Below are 18,924 nucleotides of genomic sequence, written 5' to 3'. Positions count from 1 at the left end.
AAAGTTAGAAAAGAATTACTAAAAATGTTATTATTACTAGTAGGGTTACCGAAGAAACTAAACCGTCAGTATATTATAGAGAGTTGGAAAATAATTATTGTAGATATCACTGCTACTATTAACGCACTAATGAAATTATAGATAGTATTTTATTGATGATATGTTATATTTACTGATGGATATACTAATAAAATAAAGCAAGTAATTTTTTTTTTGGTGTGCCTTGTCTGTTTGTAAATTCATCAATATTTTTATCACCAACAGACTCACCGACAATCCATAAATTATCAACCAAAGTTTTTCTGACAAACCATTTCTATTCTCTCTCTCTCTCTCTCTCTCTCTCTCTCTCTCTCTCTCTCTCTCTCTCTCTCTCTCTCTCTCTCTCTCTCTCTCTCTCTCTCTCTCTCTCTCTCTCACGTGAGCGGATTGACTACTTTCCCTTATTATATTCCATTTCCTAAGGCAGCACACACAAGGAACTTACAAGTAAACCAGTTATAGAGATTGCGACTAGGGTTGTTATTTCCATTATTATATAATAAGAAAAAGATAAGAATTTCCAGACCACAATAAATCTATTATAAGATCATTTATTTACAACGAAATGGTATATAAAGTCAACAGATCTCAGTTAATACAAAAAAAGACACACAAAGCGTTGAGGGGAGTCCTAGATCTAGTCCAAGACAAACTCTATATATATATATATATTGTTGAATCAAGATTATTACTTTATATATAACAATGTTCATAAAGCATAAATTTAGAATATGCTTTCAATGTTCCTAACTATACTCTCTTTAGCCAAGTTATCAGCTACCTGATTAGCTTCTCTAAAAACATGATTATAGCCGGCTGATTTCAATAGACTTAAGTAACATAGTTATAGATTAAAAACACTACCTTAGAATCTCTCAGAAATCCTCCAAAACCAGATAAACCAGGCTAATTCCCAAGAGATGAGCCATGAACATTCCAGTTTTGGGTACCTGCTGCCGGCTTCTCCCATTCTACTACCCCCCTATTTCTGACTAGATTACTCTGACACTTTATCCCTTATGAGTTTCTTTCCAAATCAATAGCCATATAGACAAAATGATAATCTATATTCGTATGGAACCCATAAAGCAACTCTGTGACGGATCAAAGAAAAACATCCATCCCATTGTGGTTCAGCATTATTGAAAACTTTGTCATTGCTGACTTTCCAAAGAGACCATTTATAATGCTGAATATAAAACCAAACACCACACCTTTTCTGCACATCACCATGGCTGAAATAACAACAATTTAGGAATAACTCGTCTACAGAACCTGGTATAGCCCAATATACACTCCACCAATCTATAATTTTTATCCACGCTGCTTTGGCAATGCAGCAGCAAATGACTTGCCGTTTCTGCATCTTCATCGCAGAATGTGAAAATCAAGGTTGTCTGCAGCTCTAATGAATCCTTTCCGTGCTAGAAAATGCTCGGTACACAATCTTCCAAGAACATCTAACCATGCAAAGGAATCTGATTTTGGAGGAGCAAACGCTTCCACACATTAGCCTTGATTAATTCATTAGCAAGTAGAACTCCATCCAACATTATCTTACATGACTTAACCAAATAGCAGCCCCTGGCATCATGAGTCAAAACCAACCTGTTTATCTCATCACAGTGGAGATATACACTTGATACCAAATCCAGCAACTGTTTTTCCAGCATCTACTCAGAATTATGCAAGTCCCTTCTCCAAGAAAACCTTCGGGTCCAAATTGAATCAGCCCAATCTCCCATCTTAGCGGCCCTAACCTGCTCATTCACTGAAAGGGCATAAAATGAAGGAAAAGATTGATGTAATGGCTTAGAACTCACCCAGAAATCTTCCCAAAGAGGACTGAAATTCCATTGCTAGCAATAAAGTACCCCAACCTATCTTCTTTGAGCAAATGGTAGAGCTGTCGAGAGTTGAGCAAATATCCAGCCAGCAAGGAGACAACCAACCTCTAAAAAATAGTAAAATAATTCCATGCAAGTCAAATACTCGTCTTTAATCAAATATTGATAAACTTTGTTAAATTTAGTTAAACAATATCTTAAATTGATTGATGAGTATGGTATGAATTTAGCGAGTTTAATACGATATGAATGTCTATTTAGATAATAAATGGGCCATAGATGGATAATAAGTAAGCAACACCCATATTTAACTCCACGATAAACCCACACGCATCCATGTATTCTTAACATCTACGTACCAATTTATTAAAGGTGGGGTTAATTTTCTTTAGTAGATATCCTATTAATGTACTGTCCACTCACTCAAGGTTATACGTAGCAAGGAATTTTTCTTTGCAATGGCTACCCAATCTACTTGGAAAGTAGGCGATACCATGCTAAGGTCATTGCTATTGCTCTTCGAATTATATTTCAGCGTTTCCTTTTCCTTTTTCTTTTTTTTTTCAAAACTCAAGATCCAGTCCAATTTGAGCTCTACAACGTACAGAGATAGAATTTCCTCACCTGTGTTTTTCAAAATTTGAATCTGATAAATCAAAATAAAAACGTCAAATTAGCAACCACTCGGCCGTTCTGTTAGGGGCATATATCTCAGAACTCTAGTCTACACACATACAGATCGGTCAACTCAGTGACTAATAGGCGTAATTTTTCAATTTTATTGTGGGGCTTCACTTTATCCGTTGTACTGTTCTTTCTGGCATCTTCTGATGAAATCTAGACTTGCTTTAGGACTGATGACTCAAAAGATGTACGAACAAATTATTATTGATGCCTCTTGAGTTCTGTCAAGAAAAAGTGTTCTCTTAGGGCCTATGTGTTTTGACAATGGATCCAAAGAAATCCAATAAAACGGTGTTTTGCTTTCTGAAGAGATATTTGAAATCGACACCGCAAATCTAGAAAGGGTATAAAAATGGTGACATTTCGGTCCAGAAAAAATGCACTCATTGTAATTGCTATTTAAAAAAAAAAAACACTCAAGGTTTCATGTCTACTGAATGATTCTCTAAATCAAATCAGATAGAAAATACTATAAATTATATTTTAAAATTTTATCTAATAATTTAAATTATTAAATTAAAATAATTATTTATTATGATATCAGAATTTTATTAATTAAATAATCATAAATTTAAATTATATTTATACTAAAAAATAATATAAATTATAATTTAGAATTTCAAACTCACCAGCATTATCCTGCAAAATTTTCTCTAGGAAAATTAAGCTACAACTTCCAAGCATATGTATGGCATGTATATAAGTTGACCCACTATATCATCTACGAAGCACACATTTATAAATGAAAGTTCGTGAACTGTTCTATAATAACATTACTGCTAGCTATTAGAAATCCAAAGTAACTACTGCACCATGTTTCCGAAAGGCCTTTCTTCCATGAAACAAATTACATTCCCTCCTGCCCTGCAGAAAAACCAATCCAAACTTTGTTGTTAATGTCCATTATCATCATATATATGTTTTCTTTCTTTCTTTTTTTTTTTTGTTCCTAATTAAAAAAATTGCAATCAGAATTAAAAAAAAAAATCCATTCTAGATTGGGGTTGGAGCTTTTGTTGGCATATATATGAAGAATGAGTTTACCATACAGCGGTGGAGAGTGTCTCTTGTGGTGGGGCTTCTTGCCAATAAATAAATTAAAAAATTGGTGAGACTTCGAATATGTGACAATTTCGATTTGTAATGTTGCGCCTAGTAAACACAGAGAACTAGGAGAGTTACTGTCAATGCATTGCTCCTACCATGATGCTTATCCATGAGTCCCTTTTTTATTAAAAAGAAAAAAGAAAAAAGAAAAAAAAGAAAAATGAGAGAGAGCACTGCTTGATATTCATAACCCATAATTATTTTGTGGATGCATAGCCAAACAGAAAAGACATTTCGTTAGAGCATCCTAAGACAAGCAGCTCCCGTGACTCTGGCAGGTATATGTGTCGGGAAAAAAATAATGAGGAAATAAAAACAAAAGGACAGGAAAAGAAACAAAACCCCATGTATGGACTCCCCTCTCATGACTGCTCCCCTCATGCAAAGAAATTAGCTGGCCAGACAGACGCCCAATATATATAAATATAATAGAGAGTAGAAATTCTTTTTTCCAAAACCCAAAAGGAAGGTAAAAACATCAAGGACACATTTACCAATGGAATCAGGAAATTTTACTTTTTAATCATGAGGGTTCTAATCATTAAAAATGTCACTGGACTGTAGAAGAGGGTTTTAGTTCATGTACCGATACTTTGTCATCTAGCATTTTTTTTCTTCACTGAAAACTCCCATTTCCTCCGAAAGATTGGCTTGTCGGCGCCGCAGAAATATTAGTATTGTGCCTCTCTAAATCCAAGGAGGAGTCACCCATATCCATGCCATGATGCTGATGTTGTAGCTGCTGCTGCTGCTGCTGCTGTTTTTCTCTTTGTGAAAACCCCGATGATCCACTCATGCCTCTCACTGTTTGAGGACCAACACCCAGAAAGTCTCTTGTCAGTCTATCAGATCCACCGATATTGCTTGCATTGAGACCTTGGTGCAACTTTGCTTCATCCATATTAATATTGCCAAAATTTGGGCCATGGTGTTGCTTTTCTTGCTCCAGACTAGTCCTATTTGCAGTATATCCACCGTAGGGGTTTTCTTGTGCATGTCCAGAACCAAAAATGGAGGGATTCCCAGGAGAAAATGAGTTCATTAGTTGATGAAGATTATTCTCGTTGTCGCTGACCATGCCACCAAAGTTCCCACCAACTAGCGCCCTATCTGATTTGGTTCCACTTGAAGAAGAGCTACCAAAACTTCTTAGCAATGAGGCACTATTGTTGCTTGAAGTGGTACCCATTTGAGCAGCCTTTTGAAGCAGCGCAGTGGCAGACATGTGAGAGACCATGTTATCATTCTGAACCGCAGAGCTAAAGAGAGAAGGAACACCAGAGGTCATTTGATTACCCCTTACATTGTTTGAGAAGTTATTAGTCCCTTCACTCCCACCACCAACACCATTTTGGTTATTGAAATGATCGGATATTAGCAATCCTGAAGTTGGTAAGTTGCTGTTGGAATTGTTTGCGTTGTTACTGTTTGTGATGCTACTGTTGGAAAGAAAGCTAAGGTTGAATAGATTGCCAGCAGAGGGAGGGTTGCTTGTGGTGTTGTGAATATCAGCAAATTGCATCAGTCCATGATGAAATGGCTTATTTTGCAACAACTCTTGCTGAGATTGGTTTTCATCATGATAAATATTCTGGCTTGTTTCTTGCATGAAGAAGGCAGATGAAGGCACTTGCTGTCGAAATGAAAGATGATGATCCAATTGATGGAGGGAGAAGATGATCAAATTGTCCAGTCCGGACACCACCACCAAATCGTAAGACGTCAGTAGACTGGTTACCGTGGTCTTGTAATGAAGAAAATTGAGTACCTACTTGAGATAAGCCTAAGGTCATGTTGCTACTTCCATACAAATGACTCCCAATTGTGTTCAAGTTGGGAGGAGGGTTTCTTGCACTTTCTTGAGCCAAGGCGTCACAGAATGCCCTGTGAGTGATAAAGCTGTCACGTCTGCAACAATTATTAGGTATAGAAGCCATTAGATCACCTCAAAGAGACGGTAAAAGTACACATTGACGAAAGGAAAGTTGAAAACAAATATAACAGGAATTTATGTCTGCTAGCTCTACGACATCAAATTATACAATCTTGAAAAATATATAGTTTTAGATATGAATGATTGTGAAATATGATGCCAGCTACGTCAAGGAACATGTGCATGTCCTCTACTGTTATAGAAACTATGATAACATATACGATTCTAAAACGTTTATATAGTTAATCCAGATTATAAAGCCACTAAAGAAAATGATGCCCATCTCCTTGACTGATGGCGTATGAAGATTTCACGAGTTCCTTCCATTTTTCTTGGCTTTCCCCTTTTCTTGATGCGTCCCATCTTCAGTAAAAGGAGCTCGAAATGTTTTTTTTTTTCCAACAATACAATGGTAATGGCTGCGTAGCTCCTGTACTTACAATAATTGTCACCTCAAAATAATAATTAGGGTTCCACTTTCCCTGCTAAAAAAAAAAGATATATGGAAAAATCGGTACATAATCTTTTGTGTGTTTTTTTGGCAAAAAGATGAAGCATGCGGGAGGAGATAAAGAGAGAGATTTAGGATGGACGAATCATCAATAATGGATGACTTAAGTGAGTAAAAAAGGAAGAGTGTAGAGAAGAAAGTGAAAGAAAGTTCAACTATAATTTCCACAGAAGACAGAAACATAGGGTAGTGATTATGGAGGGGTGGGTGAAAGAGGTTTGGGCAGAAACCGAGTATTATTAACCAATCAACCATGTAATACCATTTCAAGAACTGGCTCTTCAATAAATGCAACAAGAGGATGTGTTTATCATCATGAAAAGCCATCAATCAAAGAAATTCCACTTCAGGACTTATTGTTAATGCGAGCCTCATGATGCGTGCTGATTTCCCACTGGGAATTAACTGTTCTAAAACGAGAAACTGGTCTGAAATCATCACATCTGTTGAAAGCCTTTCCTTGGTCAATCAACTCTAAACACCCCCATATATGTCACTGCAATTCTCTCTCCATGTCGTTAGACCACGTAGCTCTAGCAGAACTACAGCAATGGAGGGAGGGAGGGAGGGGGAGAGAGAGAGAGAGAGAGAGAGGAGAAGGTTGGTTATGGCCTAGAACGTTATCATGAAAAGGAGTACCTGCAAGAGCACAGACCTGATCACATCTAGCCAACCCATAAGAGAACAAACATGGTAAAACACACAAGCAAGCTCTACATGGCATAGCAACACGTGAATTGGAAAAAGGGATAAACAGCCAAAGGGGCGGTGGTTTCGAGGAGAGAAAAAAAAAAAAGCACTCTCTCTCTCTTCTTTTCTTTTTCTTTTTTTTTTTTTTTTTTTTTGTTCTTTTTTCTTTTCTCTTTGTTAATCTGCTTCTCACTGAAACCTATATGACCTTGACCATGGACGGCAGTTTCAATAGATTGATTGTTCACGTGCAAGCATGTTTTCTGCTCTCTCACCATCTACACTACAGTAACCAGATGAAAAGAGTTCAGCAAAAGAAAAACTGAAGAGAAGGAAGGGTAAAAGAAATGGGGGAAAAGTATCAAAACTTTTCTCCTCTCTTGTCGCTTGATCGAAGAATCTTAGCCCGAAAACAGACAAGCCAAGTAGCCGTACTAAACTCATAACGCTTCTTCCGTTTCTTCTCTTTCAACCTTTTTGTTTATTGTCGTAAATGAATTGAAGGAGGACAGTCATCCTCGTCTACAAGGAAGAAGATATACGTACAGAATTAACGAGAAGATTGGGTTATATAATTAATTAGCAGTTACCTTGAGAAGAGAGTACCACAGTCACATCTGTATTCTCTAGTGCCACAAGTCTTAGAATGGGCTTTCCAATCAGATTGAACAGCGTATCTTTTTGAGCACTTCTCACACTTCCATTTCTTCTCACCGTGTTTCCTTGAGTAGTGTTTTTTGATTCCAGTAAGGTCGCCAAGAGCTCTAGAAGGGTCATGGTGGACGCATGTGGGCTCGGGGCACAGATAAACCTTCCTCCTCACTTCTTTTGTAGTCTTCTGCTTTAGCTTCCAAGGTAGGTTGTGTCCTCTTCTGTGGAGCTGTAGGTTTTGCTCCCTTTGGAACCCTTTGTTGCATACCTCACATATGAACCTGTTTGTTGCCATTAGGGTCTTGGGAGATAGTGCTATCACCTCTGCGTCTGGGTCTGTTATGAAAAATGACAAACAACAAATTATAAGAAAATTCAAAATTTTAATTACAAAGGAAAAGGAAACTTGGGGGAAGACGTTTAAGACACAGTATCTGTCTATATAAAACCATGTCAATTCCACTATAAAATTTAGATTTCTTTCAATTGGATTTTTATGAAAGAAGCAAAACCGGAAAAGGGGAAGAAATTGTAAGAGATTTAGTTGAAGATAAAATCATCCTGTCACTTGTAATAGGTAGATCGGTCTTTAGATAAAATTGATGATACTTGCTTGGTGTTCCAGGTTGGTTTCTCTTTTTCTTTGGTGGCGGCGGAGCCTGGGCTGAAGATGAAGTTGGGGTTGAGGAATGCTGTTGTTTCATCTGGTTTTGATCCTCTTCCCTAATTCCAAAGAAAGGCACGGATGAAGAAGCCGCCATCTCCAACGAAGTCTTCTACCTTTTTCTTCTTCTACTTGAACTTCGCTTTGCTTCTTCTGCTGTTAGTCTTTCCAATCCTTTTCTCCTCACACGGAAAATAACAGTCTTGAAACTCAATACAGCCCCACATACAATTTAAGTACCTGTTAAATAGTCTCAACTCAAAAAAGCAAGAAAAAAAACAGCAAATTCAGGTTCTTGGGTATTATTGATTATATATTGAGAACCCTAAAATGGAAAACAATATCTGGGAGAGAACCTGAAATCAAGCAAAAGATGAAGAGAAAGAAAGGAGTTACAGCAACCCATGGCATTTTCTTCTGTTCCCTTTGTTTTAAATGCCAGATTTTGAAGGAGTGAGGGTACTCTGGTTCTTCTTTGATTCGGTGTCATGTAGATATACTAACACATATACATGCCATAATTTCCTTTTCTTTTTTGCTTTTTTGGGTCTTCCTAATTTGTTTCACAGTTGTTTCCTTTCTTGATTTTGCTCAATAATTTCCTACCTTAAAATGATGTTGTAAGATTAATTGAGAGAGTGGGGAGTAAGGCTTCCAGGTCGGTGGACCCAATCCATCACACGTAACGACATAGGATGGTGCGTGAAGGTAGCATGAACAGCTACACCTTCTCTCTCTTTGTATTTCGTATCTTGTTATTCACTTCCAGACAAAGCGTCCCTCATCACTCTCTCTCTCTCTCCCTCTCACAGTGGACCTCACAGTCAAATATTTGGTATTTTACTTAACTAATTCTCCCAACGGAATCCCATTACTGCATAAACAAAAAAAATTGGAGGTTTTTGTTTTCCTTTTTTTACACAAACAGTGAAGTATATTTGTTTTTTAATTTTATCACTGAAGATTTTTTTAACTTTAAATTAATTACAGTAAAAATTTAAAATGAGAATACCACAATATAAAATACATAAAAAATATATAGTTAATCTCAAAAGTTTATTTTATTTATTTTCGGTTCTTGAATTAAAAGAAAAAAAAAACCTGCAAAAAAAAAAAACTAGGTTATTGTTTGGCCACAATCCAGCTACCACAAAAAAACAAATGTGCCAAAGGGTTCCTTTTTCATGAGAAGAGTTTAATGGAGGTTTTTTTTCTCTGAACATGGTGGAAAAAGTTTATTAGAGTTGGTTTTGATTTTTTGAATTCGATTATTTTTTTAGCATTTTTACAGTATTTTAGGTTGTTGGATGATTTATATAAGTTTTTATGATATTTTTAAGATATTTTAGATTTCTTAATTTTTTATAATGGCCAAATTTTGGTCAGCAACCTAGCAGGCAATCCGTAGCCGAGTTTAAATTAAAGAAAAAAGAGAGAGGATAACGTGTATTTTGCTCCTAAGAAAGACAATTAGGCACAAGCTTAGGCTTACAAGCTCGTATTCATTTTCTCCATAATTAACAAAAATTACTTCATGTACATTAAATTTTCAGTTTATAGTGACGTCAAAATCTCACACTTGCAAATAAAAAATACATTAGCACTTACATATTTTTTTCACGTTTAAAAAGTATTCTATCTGATATGTAGCAAAGCATAGATCAAAATATTAACACGTTTTTTTACTACGAAAGAAATTAATGAACATATATAAAACGGTTGATTGATTTTGTGTTCACTTCGACCACATCCTTAATAATTCAGTAACAATCAGTTAGTTTCAACAAGATATTTGTAACATGTGAAGTCACTAATACCAATTTACTCATTTTTAAAATATGATGACCAGAGAAAGTAAATACCTTTTGTCTCTCTGGTTTTTTTTAATAGCCAGACATGGAAGGCAATAATGCTAGTGCAAAAGTGAAATTAAAAAAAAAAAAATGGATCCGTGCTCGGTTTTTCTATGTATCTGAAAAACCAGGGTAGCCCACCTGAAGATTTGGCTGGGGAACTCTGCAGGCTGCAGCCTTCGTTAAGGTGTTATCCGGCAGTGAATCAGCTCAGGAACTGCTTGGGACTTCCAGTTGACTGGCGTGCGAAGGGCGGAAAAGGGTCAGCAGCCTGGCCTTTCTTTCTAAGGCACACGCGCGGGAGTTTATACAGTTACATGCAACGGAGATGGCTATCACATCAAGGTTTGTGAGGGTATTTAAGTAGTTTCGAAAGAGGTAAAGAAAAGAAAAGGAATCGGACCACCGTAATAGACCATCGCAGCCTATACTTTTATCAAATCCCAATATTCTTTGCTAGCTTCTCTCTCGTCCCCATAATTCCTAGTCAATTAGTTACCACTGGATTTTGGCCATGGGGATTTAAGAGAGATATTCACATAATTCGCGTACGTAGTCAGGGAGATGATGGTGTAATAAAGAGAATTTATCTGGTTAATATGGAGTTTTGAAGCCTGGACTGCGACAGCTCCATTCTATTATTTTTTTCTCGAACAAAAACGTATAGCGATTAGGATTACAGCTGTCATTCTTTGTAACAGTGACAGCTTAACTATACCCATGCATTTCATTTTCATGTTTATATCATGCTGATAATGTCATATTGCAGTAATCTGTGAGGATGATGCGTTAATTTGAACTAGCAAGAGTCGTTAATTAGCTGGCACCTCTAAATTAGACGGGTGGAAACTAGTTTTCATATAAACAGTGCTACTGGGCTGCTGTTGATGTTGACTTCGGTTATTGGTAGGGGTACTATTCAGATACGGGGGCTGCCCAGTGCCGGAAGGTGAAGGATGATGGTGACCTCATGACAGGGGGGCCGAAGCCTCGGTGAACGGCGGCGTAGCTATAACGGTTCGAAGATAGCAAAATTTCTTGTCGATTAAGTTCTGGCCCGCACAAGAGTGTAACGATTTAAGTCTTGTCTTGGAGGGAGGCTAGGTGAAATAAACATGACTCGGCTAAAAATTCAAGTTTATATATATTATGTAGAAGTATGGTAAAAAATTTATTAATTTTTTTTAAAAAAATTATTATTTTAATAATTAAAAATAATTGAAAATTTATGTTAGCCTGTCCAGCGCTTGACCTACGTTAATCGAGTTTAATAATAACGCAGGGAACTTGGATGCCAATTCATAACCTTAACCTGGTGATAATATTGCATGATATCCATGGCGGAAGAACCCATCGATGCATAAACACAGGCAACAATATGGCCACTTGAGACGAATTGAGTTGCGTGATTAGGCAACTTGTAATTAATATTAGTGGAAGTGGAGTACTATAGTTATGGTGGTCAAATAGCTCGTTTTTTCGGATGTGTTTGTTTTTTGATAAGTAATTTTTTAAAAATTATTTTTAAAATTTTTATGTGTTTATTTATTATTAAAAAAGTTAGTTAATAGAAAATACTTTTCAAAAAATTTAACTTGATTTAAAAAAAAAAAATTTATTTTGGACGGAATACTTTTTTTTTGAAAAATTTAGAAAAATTATATTATTTGTTAATTATATCAAATTTGATTCTCAAACTTTTAATTGTTATATATATTTTTTTTTTGAATATTTGTTTTTCAATTTCATCCCTTAGAATTTAATTTTTATATTAACTTTGGTCCTTAATTTTTATAATTATTTTTTCTTTTTTCTTATTATTTTTTAATTTTAATTTTTTATTTATCAAATCTGATTTCTCATTCTTTTGATTGTTACTTATTTTATTTGAAATAATTTATAAAATATTAATTATTATTATTATTTTAATTTCTTCATCTTTTTATTTTTTTTATTTTTAGATTTAATCTTTATTATTTTGATTATTATTTATTTTATTTGAGATAATTTATGAAATTATATTTTTTTCAATTGTATTCTTATTCAACATTTTAATTTGTAAGATTTACTTCTCGTTGTTTTAATAAACTTGAAAAAAAAAATTATTTTTCAGTTTATTTTTCTTGACATAACAAAATACTGAAAAATATTTTTAATTTATTTTCTATTATACTACCAAACACAAAAAATTATTGTTTTTTTTTATAATTTATTTTTTAAAAATTTATTTTCTTGAAAAGAATTACTTTCAAGTAAATAAACGTAAGACAGATTAAGAACAGTTATCCGTAAACAAAGAAAAACAATTAACCCTAGTCTAGGGCTAGTCTATCATTCACTGTAGCATGCAGTCTACTGATTAAGATTTAAAGCCTTCAAGTTAATACAATAGGAAATGCAAAACGTAACAATTATATCAAGGAGAATAAAAAAGAAAAAAGGAGAATTCTTGGTCACTTTGACGATGGAGATAAATATAGATTGTCAATTGAGACGAGGATTTGTCCAGACAATAAGACCATCAAGTGACAACACAACAGCGTGTTGGCATCACGAGGATGATAGTTCTGTTAGAACTGGACACACTGTGTTTTTCATTTTCAATAACGGCGGCATAGCACTATCTCATCCGTTTTTATTTTATTTCTTTATGCGCTCTCACCAACCCTTTTAATATTTTTTCTTTTTATACTGTCGGACGTCGAATTTGAAATGACAAATCCACCCAAGTGAACCAGAAATGCTACATTTTTCTTGGTTTGATTGGGGTGGAAGAAAACCCAACTTCATCGAGTAATTGTCTTACAAATAGCCAATCGATTTGGAAAGTTATATTTTTATTAAATAGGTGATATAAAATCAAGATTTTCATCCAACAACTTAATTTATTATATCAATATGGTTTTTAATTTAACAAATTTAATGATAAATGGGTTTATAAATAAGTTTATAGTTTGAATTTTAGACTGATTAATATTTGAATTTGTCTTGTTTTATGATTATTGTACCAGATATAATTTGTTATTTTTCATAAACTAAAAATAACATGGTCATTATTAATAAAACACAGAACATGAAAGTAATGTCTATAATTATGGGGTGATTGTTTTTTAAAGTATTTTTTTTGAGAATATATGAAAATAAAATATTTTTTTTATTTTTTAAAATTTATTTTTAATATCAATAAAATTCAAAATTAAAAAAAAAAAGCTATTGAAATCAACTAATTATTTTTATTTTAAAGCCACGCCAGAGGGCAAAAGGTTGACAAAAATAAGTTACCGGTCTCATAATTATGGGCAAGTTTTGACACGGTAACGCAGATAGTAAGGAATGTTGTTATCTAATTTGGGCTTCTCATAAAAAAAAAATAGAAAAGAAAGAAAAGAAAAAATAAAAAAATATTTAAAAAATGTTGGAAGAAAAAAAAATATATCAGTATTTGGAATACACCCCTTAAACTTATTTTTTGTAATTTTATTAAAAAAAAAAAGGTTTTTGCTAAACAAAGTCTAGAAAAATAAAAAGTATTTTCCCTATTTTTTATATGGCTAAAAATCCTAAAGTTATTTTTGTGTTTTTTTAAAATATAAAATACTTTAACATGTTTTTTTTTAAAAAAAATTGTTTGGATTTTACAATAAATTTGTAAAATTCCAAAGGATTTTAGTCTATATTTCAAAAATACAAAAACACACAAAAAAAAAACATTTTTGTTTCTTTTAATATATAGAATTATAAACTTATACATAAGACATGTTTTTAATATTAAATAAAAAGATAATTTATTTTATTTGTTATGTTAGCATCAGATCATGTAGGTTTTTAACCTGATAAAATAAGAATATCCTTATTGAGAACTTTTCTTCAACCTTAAACAAATCAACAATTAGAAAACACAATATTTTTGTGGTTTATATCAAAAAAATAAACAATATAACTTACCTTACATAAAGTATATTAGTGGTGTTAATATATTTTTTTTACACAATCAGTCCCCTTAACCAAATTTCAAGACTAAGTTAGAGTTTTTATTGATTAAAATACTATGCGACGAGTTTCATTTCCTTTTTTCTACTTATAAAGAACAATAATTTCTTATCTTTTTCATTCAATATCATTCATGACATCAGGAAGGATAAATCACCACAATGCAATATACATAAAACAAGTTTTATTATCTAGACTCTAAAATCAACTAGAATTTTTATGATAAAAATATTAGGTAATAATTTATTTATTTTAACTGATAAAAAAAATAAAAATTGATTGTTATTTTAATTGATATCATTCTTGAATATCCTAAACTGAAAAAATAATCATCTCGCAACGCCATAAACTTCCAACAATGAAATTCTTTTATCTTACCTATTGAGATGTAGTTTTCTGGCACGAGGGCGAGGGTACGGTTCAAGAATCAAAATGAAGAGCTCTGGGTAGCACCGGAAGTCAATGGAAAACAAGGACAATAGCTTCTCCCATCCCGAGAAGCCTTTTCTTTTCTATCATGGGACGGTCCTCGTGTCTTCAAAAACTCTACATGAGGAATTCAATAAATCACTTCAAATTAAAAAAAGTTCCAAATTTGATTATCTGTTGAATCCAAGAAGGTTTGGAACCCTAGTAGAAATATATACGAGTGGCTTCGAGTCAGATGCAAAGGAAACTTCCTGGGAAGGACCAAATAAGTCCAACTAGTACGATGCATGTACAATCAGGAAAACAAAAATAATAAAGGTGACAGGATTAATATGAAGAACAGCGGGTTTAAGCTAATGACGGAAAGGGTTACTCGGATAATGATCCATGATTCTTATTTAATTAAATATTATAAAAATAAATATGATATATTTATCATTTATACTTTATAATAATAATAATAATAAAAAAAACTTCAGTCGGTTATGAAATAAGGGATAAAATTAATGTAGTATGCACACCACCTCAGGAAGAAATAATGTCGGCAATGCAAAGGTCGAGATCGAATATACTATGGCCTTGCATATTTATATATATACACACAAGAAAAATTCAATTAACATCAGCATAAAAACCTGACTGAGGATTATCAGAATCTTGAGACCAAATTGAAAAACTCTAAAAGTTTGGGATCTAATTGATATTAAATATATATACAAGTTAGAGGCTAAGTTTGAGGCTTGTTGACATTGTTGTAATCTTGAAGGAACCGGGCCGAGGTCCAAGCGGGTGGTGAAACCGTCCCGAAAGAAAAGCCCCTCAATCTTACATAAATTACTCTCAATAGCTGAGTAATTGAGTTGAGCGGGCAACAAACAAAAATCTCTATTCCCTCCTCATTTTCTAAAATTCAAAACCCTCGCTGATTTAATTACATAAATGCAATAAATTCTTTTAAAAAAATAAAAATAAAATTGTCCATTTCCATGGATGTTCCTGTATAGACGAGCTGTCACTCCGTTTCTATCTCTTCGAAAACCGCCTAACTCGCTGCTGCTGCTGCTGCCGCCTCGTAGGAGATTGAATTGCAATGAGCGTTGTCGTCTTCCATTTAAAGCAAGTCCATAGAAGGATGGCGACGATGATGGTTCATTGAGTTTTAAAAGCGACGGTGTGAGTTTTTGGAAGGAGAACAATCCGGCAAAGACTTTGTTCATGTAACAAGCACTGGTAGCACGAAGGATGCCTCTGTTGATTTATTCTTCGACTCGCCTTTCCAGTTCTCGCCTTCGCTCCTCCGATCTTGGCATTTTTTTTCTTATTTTATTTTATTTATAGATATTTTTGTGTTTCTTTAAAAAAAAAAAAAATCGTGTTCATGCAGGAATGTTTAGATCAAAGATTCCTAGAATGTTCAATTACAAGAAAAGGTTTGTGTTTCTAATTTTCTTATGCTGGTACTGCTTTTCTTTTCTTTTTTTGCAGCACAAAACAAATAAAGAATAATCCAAGGGTTATGGAAGTTTAGCAGTTTGTAAAGTTTTGTTCAAAGGCCATTATCCTTGTTTGTACATTCCTTAACTATCACTCTCATATGTTCGGGCTGCTGTTAGTCTGATTAAATTGTTTTATATGCTAAAACTAAGCAATGAAGGGATTTTTAATAATGTATCTACACTGTTAAAGGGTGAAGATGCTGAAGTGCCTAAGAAGTAAGGAATTCTTTCTGTTTGTGCTGCATCTATGCTGGTAATCTTCATCTCATGAAAACAGGTTAAAAAACGCAAGTCGAGTTTTGGGTTCTTATTTTCTGGAAAGCCATTTATTTGAAGCAAGACACTCTGCTTGTACTGGTTAATTGTTGGAGTGGTCAACTTTAATTTTAAATGGAAAATCCTGTCCATTATCTTGTCAAACTTATCGTCTAAAAATGCTAGTTGTAAACTGGGATGTGTGGTTGATGCAGAAACGATAATTTCACTTAGATATTTACAGGCAACCATGAACCTGAAGAATTTTAGCTCTTCCTCTTTCTTTCTGGTAATCTTGAAACTTTCCTCTAGATCATTGAGATTATTTGATCTATTTCTGATCTGATTGTCTGATTTTCACACAGGGAGCTGAGCGAGATTCACTAAATAAGTGGATTCCTATTCTGGAGATGCAGTACAGCGGAGCTGTATACTGGGATTGGTGCCATGGAGGTCTTCCAGAAGGGAAGGTACTGATAGCCCTGAATTGTTCAGAGAATTGGTGATATTTGTTTCATCTGCAGTAGAAGAAATCAGAGCCCGCTTGCTTAAGTTAAATTTACACAGGGTCATCTGATCCTCGAGGATGGAAGAATGTATGATGGTATGTGGTGCTATGGTAAGAGATCAGGTCCAGGTACATTCTACTTCAACCATGGGGATGTATTCCAGGGATCGTGGAGGGATGATGTAATACATGGCAAGGTTGGTCCCATGTCATCTCCCTCATCCTCCTCCTAACTTGACTGAAGACTTTCAAATGAAGAGGATTTCTAATTTTCTATGACCAGCTTCATCATCCTCTAGCTTAGTACGAGGCACCATGTTTTGAGTCCTTTTCAGATAGAATCGTTCTTAGTGACTGCATTTAGGTCATATGGTGGTTATGTCTAGCACTACAATCTCCATTTTTGGATGGCTCAATAACATTAACCTTTCGGAAGCATTTCAAAGATTAAACTATACATATTTAGGTGCAACTTAGTCCTTAGAGATGGTGATTTTTGGTACACATTCTGACTGCGTTGGGAATCTTTTAGGAAGTTACTTTAGAAAGAGGCAATATATCCACTTGTGCCTGTGCGTGGTGGGCGTGTGCGAGTGGAGGTGGGGGTGGTGAGGGTCTATGCACTGTATCCTCTTCCCATTCATTTCCTCAAAAAAAAAATTCCCAATAATTTCAATCAGACCACCATAGATGTAGTGCACTTTTTTGCTCTACGTCCAGGGCCGTTTTTTTCTGAACTGCCATTTTACTTTTTTTTTTTAATTAACATAGATATCTTGACTAGCTTGTGTGTATGTTAATAACTATGTAAGTTTCTAGTAATCTTAATATTTATAAAATTCAAATTAATTATTTCTAAAACATAAATTTAAAATCTAGAAAATAAATTTCCAGTAGTCTTAATAAACTATACTTTTCAGGTCGCATTTCACCTTTTATTGTTGAGGATGGTGACGGTCTGCACTATATCCTCTTCTTGTCCATGTCCCCGCAAAAAAAAAAAAAAAAAAGAGAAAGAGAAAGAGAAAGAAAAGGTTCCATAATTCCAATCAAGACCAAATGGATGTAGTACATTTTTTGCTCTACATCCAGTTCTCATCTTTCTAAACTGCCGCTGCGCCCTTTATTGTTGGTGAGGAAATTATTGCAATTCAGACTTTGTTTTTTGAGCATTTCTCTGTTTCTTTGGACATCTAGGGTTGGTTTTATTTTCATACCATGGGATGGATGGTTTGCAAACTTTTGGAAGGGAAAGGCCAGTGGAAAAAGTTGCTTCTATTCAAAGTCTGGTGATCTCTGTTTTGGCCATTTCCAAGATGGGTGGTGATATGATCACTTCGTTTGTATTGATTTTGATGGAGCAAGGTCCGTGTACTCGATTCGCTATGGAACTCTTTTCAATCTCAACAGATCTACAATAGCAGTGAGATTTGGTATAGAAATCTAATTCCATGCCAATTCTCCATGTGCATGGGTGTGCTGAACATGGGATGAGGGTGTTCTTGCAAGCCGTGAGTAATTGGATCTGATGGTGGCTGTGGATAAAGCTTATGTACTCATAGAATATTAGTTAGATTTATCATTTTTTTTTTACTTGCCTGCGAAGCCTTTGTTTGATTCTCGAGGTTCAGCAGGTATTCCTTACATTTGAAAGTTATTTTCAGAACATTGCTACAGCCAACTCCGTTATCTGGTGGTATTCTTCTATCTCTCCCCCGGTAGCGTGTTCACTTGAAGGTGTAGTTTGTAAAGCATTTGTGCATTTAGTTTTTGAATAGTCAAAAGTTTTCTTCAGAGTTCGGACGGCTGACTTCGTATAAAGCAACCGGAGGCTGTTTTTTTTTATTTTTTTTTTATGGTATTTGCAGATTTGGTTGCTTGGTTTCGTGTGATTTCTGCCGGAATTTCACGCGAGATAGCGAATTCTTGAAAGCTTTGGTTGTAGCATAATCAGCCACATATATTGGGATGAAACAGTCGGGGTTCAATTCAGATTGCGAGAGAACTGGGGATTTATTCAAGGATTGAACTAGGGATTTCTGCCGGATGAATGATCTCTTGTGATATGTTATTTTATGTTCGACGATGAGTGGTCTCATTAGATCAACTCAAGACCTCTTATTGGTTGATTTCTAGAATGCAATTTCATCAGTTTAGATCCAAGATTACAACTTGGATGCTCGTACTTTGAATGAATGGATTTTTTAATGTGCTATAGAATTGATCAGAAAGATTTTGTGAGCCCGAAGAAAAGATTTTCACGA

General features: G+C 34.5%; 1 protein-coding gene and 1 pseudogene across 2 annotated transcripts; one reads left to right on the top strand and one right to left on the bottom strand.

Annotated features, from left to right (window-relative positions):
• Nucleotides 1–3,168: 3,168 nt before the first annotated feature.
• On the bottom strand, nucleotides 3,169–8,749 carry LOC118054841 (protein indeterminate-domain 5, chloroplastic-like; annotated as a pseudogene).
• Nucleotides 8,750–15,188: 6,439 nt separating this feature from the next.
• Nucleotides 15,189–18,831, top strand: LOC118054833 (uncharacterized). 2 transcript variants are annotated; one of them, XM_073411143.1, is made up of 5 exons: nucleotides 15,190–15,680; nucleotides 15,786–16,441; nucleotides 16,518–16,622; nucleotides 16,720–16,857; nucleotides 17,858–18,831. In XM_073411143.1, exons 2-5 carry the CDS (start codon nucleotides 16,403–16,405, stop codon nucleotides 17,951–17,953), a joined length of 378 nt encoding a protein of 125 aa, XP_073267244.1. In that variant the 5' UTR covers nucleotides 15,190–15,680; nucleotides 15,786–16,402; the 3' UTR covers nucleotides 17,954–18,831. The 2 variants fall into 2 exon arrangements, 1 of the variants encoding a protein (XP_073267244.1); XR_012170628.1 differs by having other exon boundaries at nucleotides 15,189–15,680; nucleotides 15,786–15,831; nucleotides 16,720–18,831.
• Nucleotides 18,832–18,924: the final 93 nt, after the last annotated feature.

The sequence above is a fragment of the Populus alba genome, chromosome 8 (assembly GCF_005239225.2).
Source record: "Populus alba chromosome 8, ASM523922v2, whole genome shotgun sequence".
NCBI lineage: Eukaryota > Viridiplantae > Streptophyta > Magnoliopsida > Malpighiales > Salicaceae > Populus > Populus alba.
This window is presented reverse-complemented; position numbering and strand designations above follow the sequence as displayed.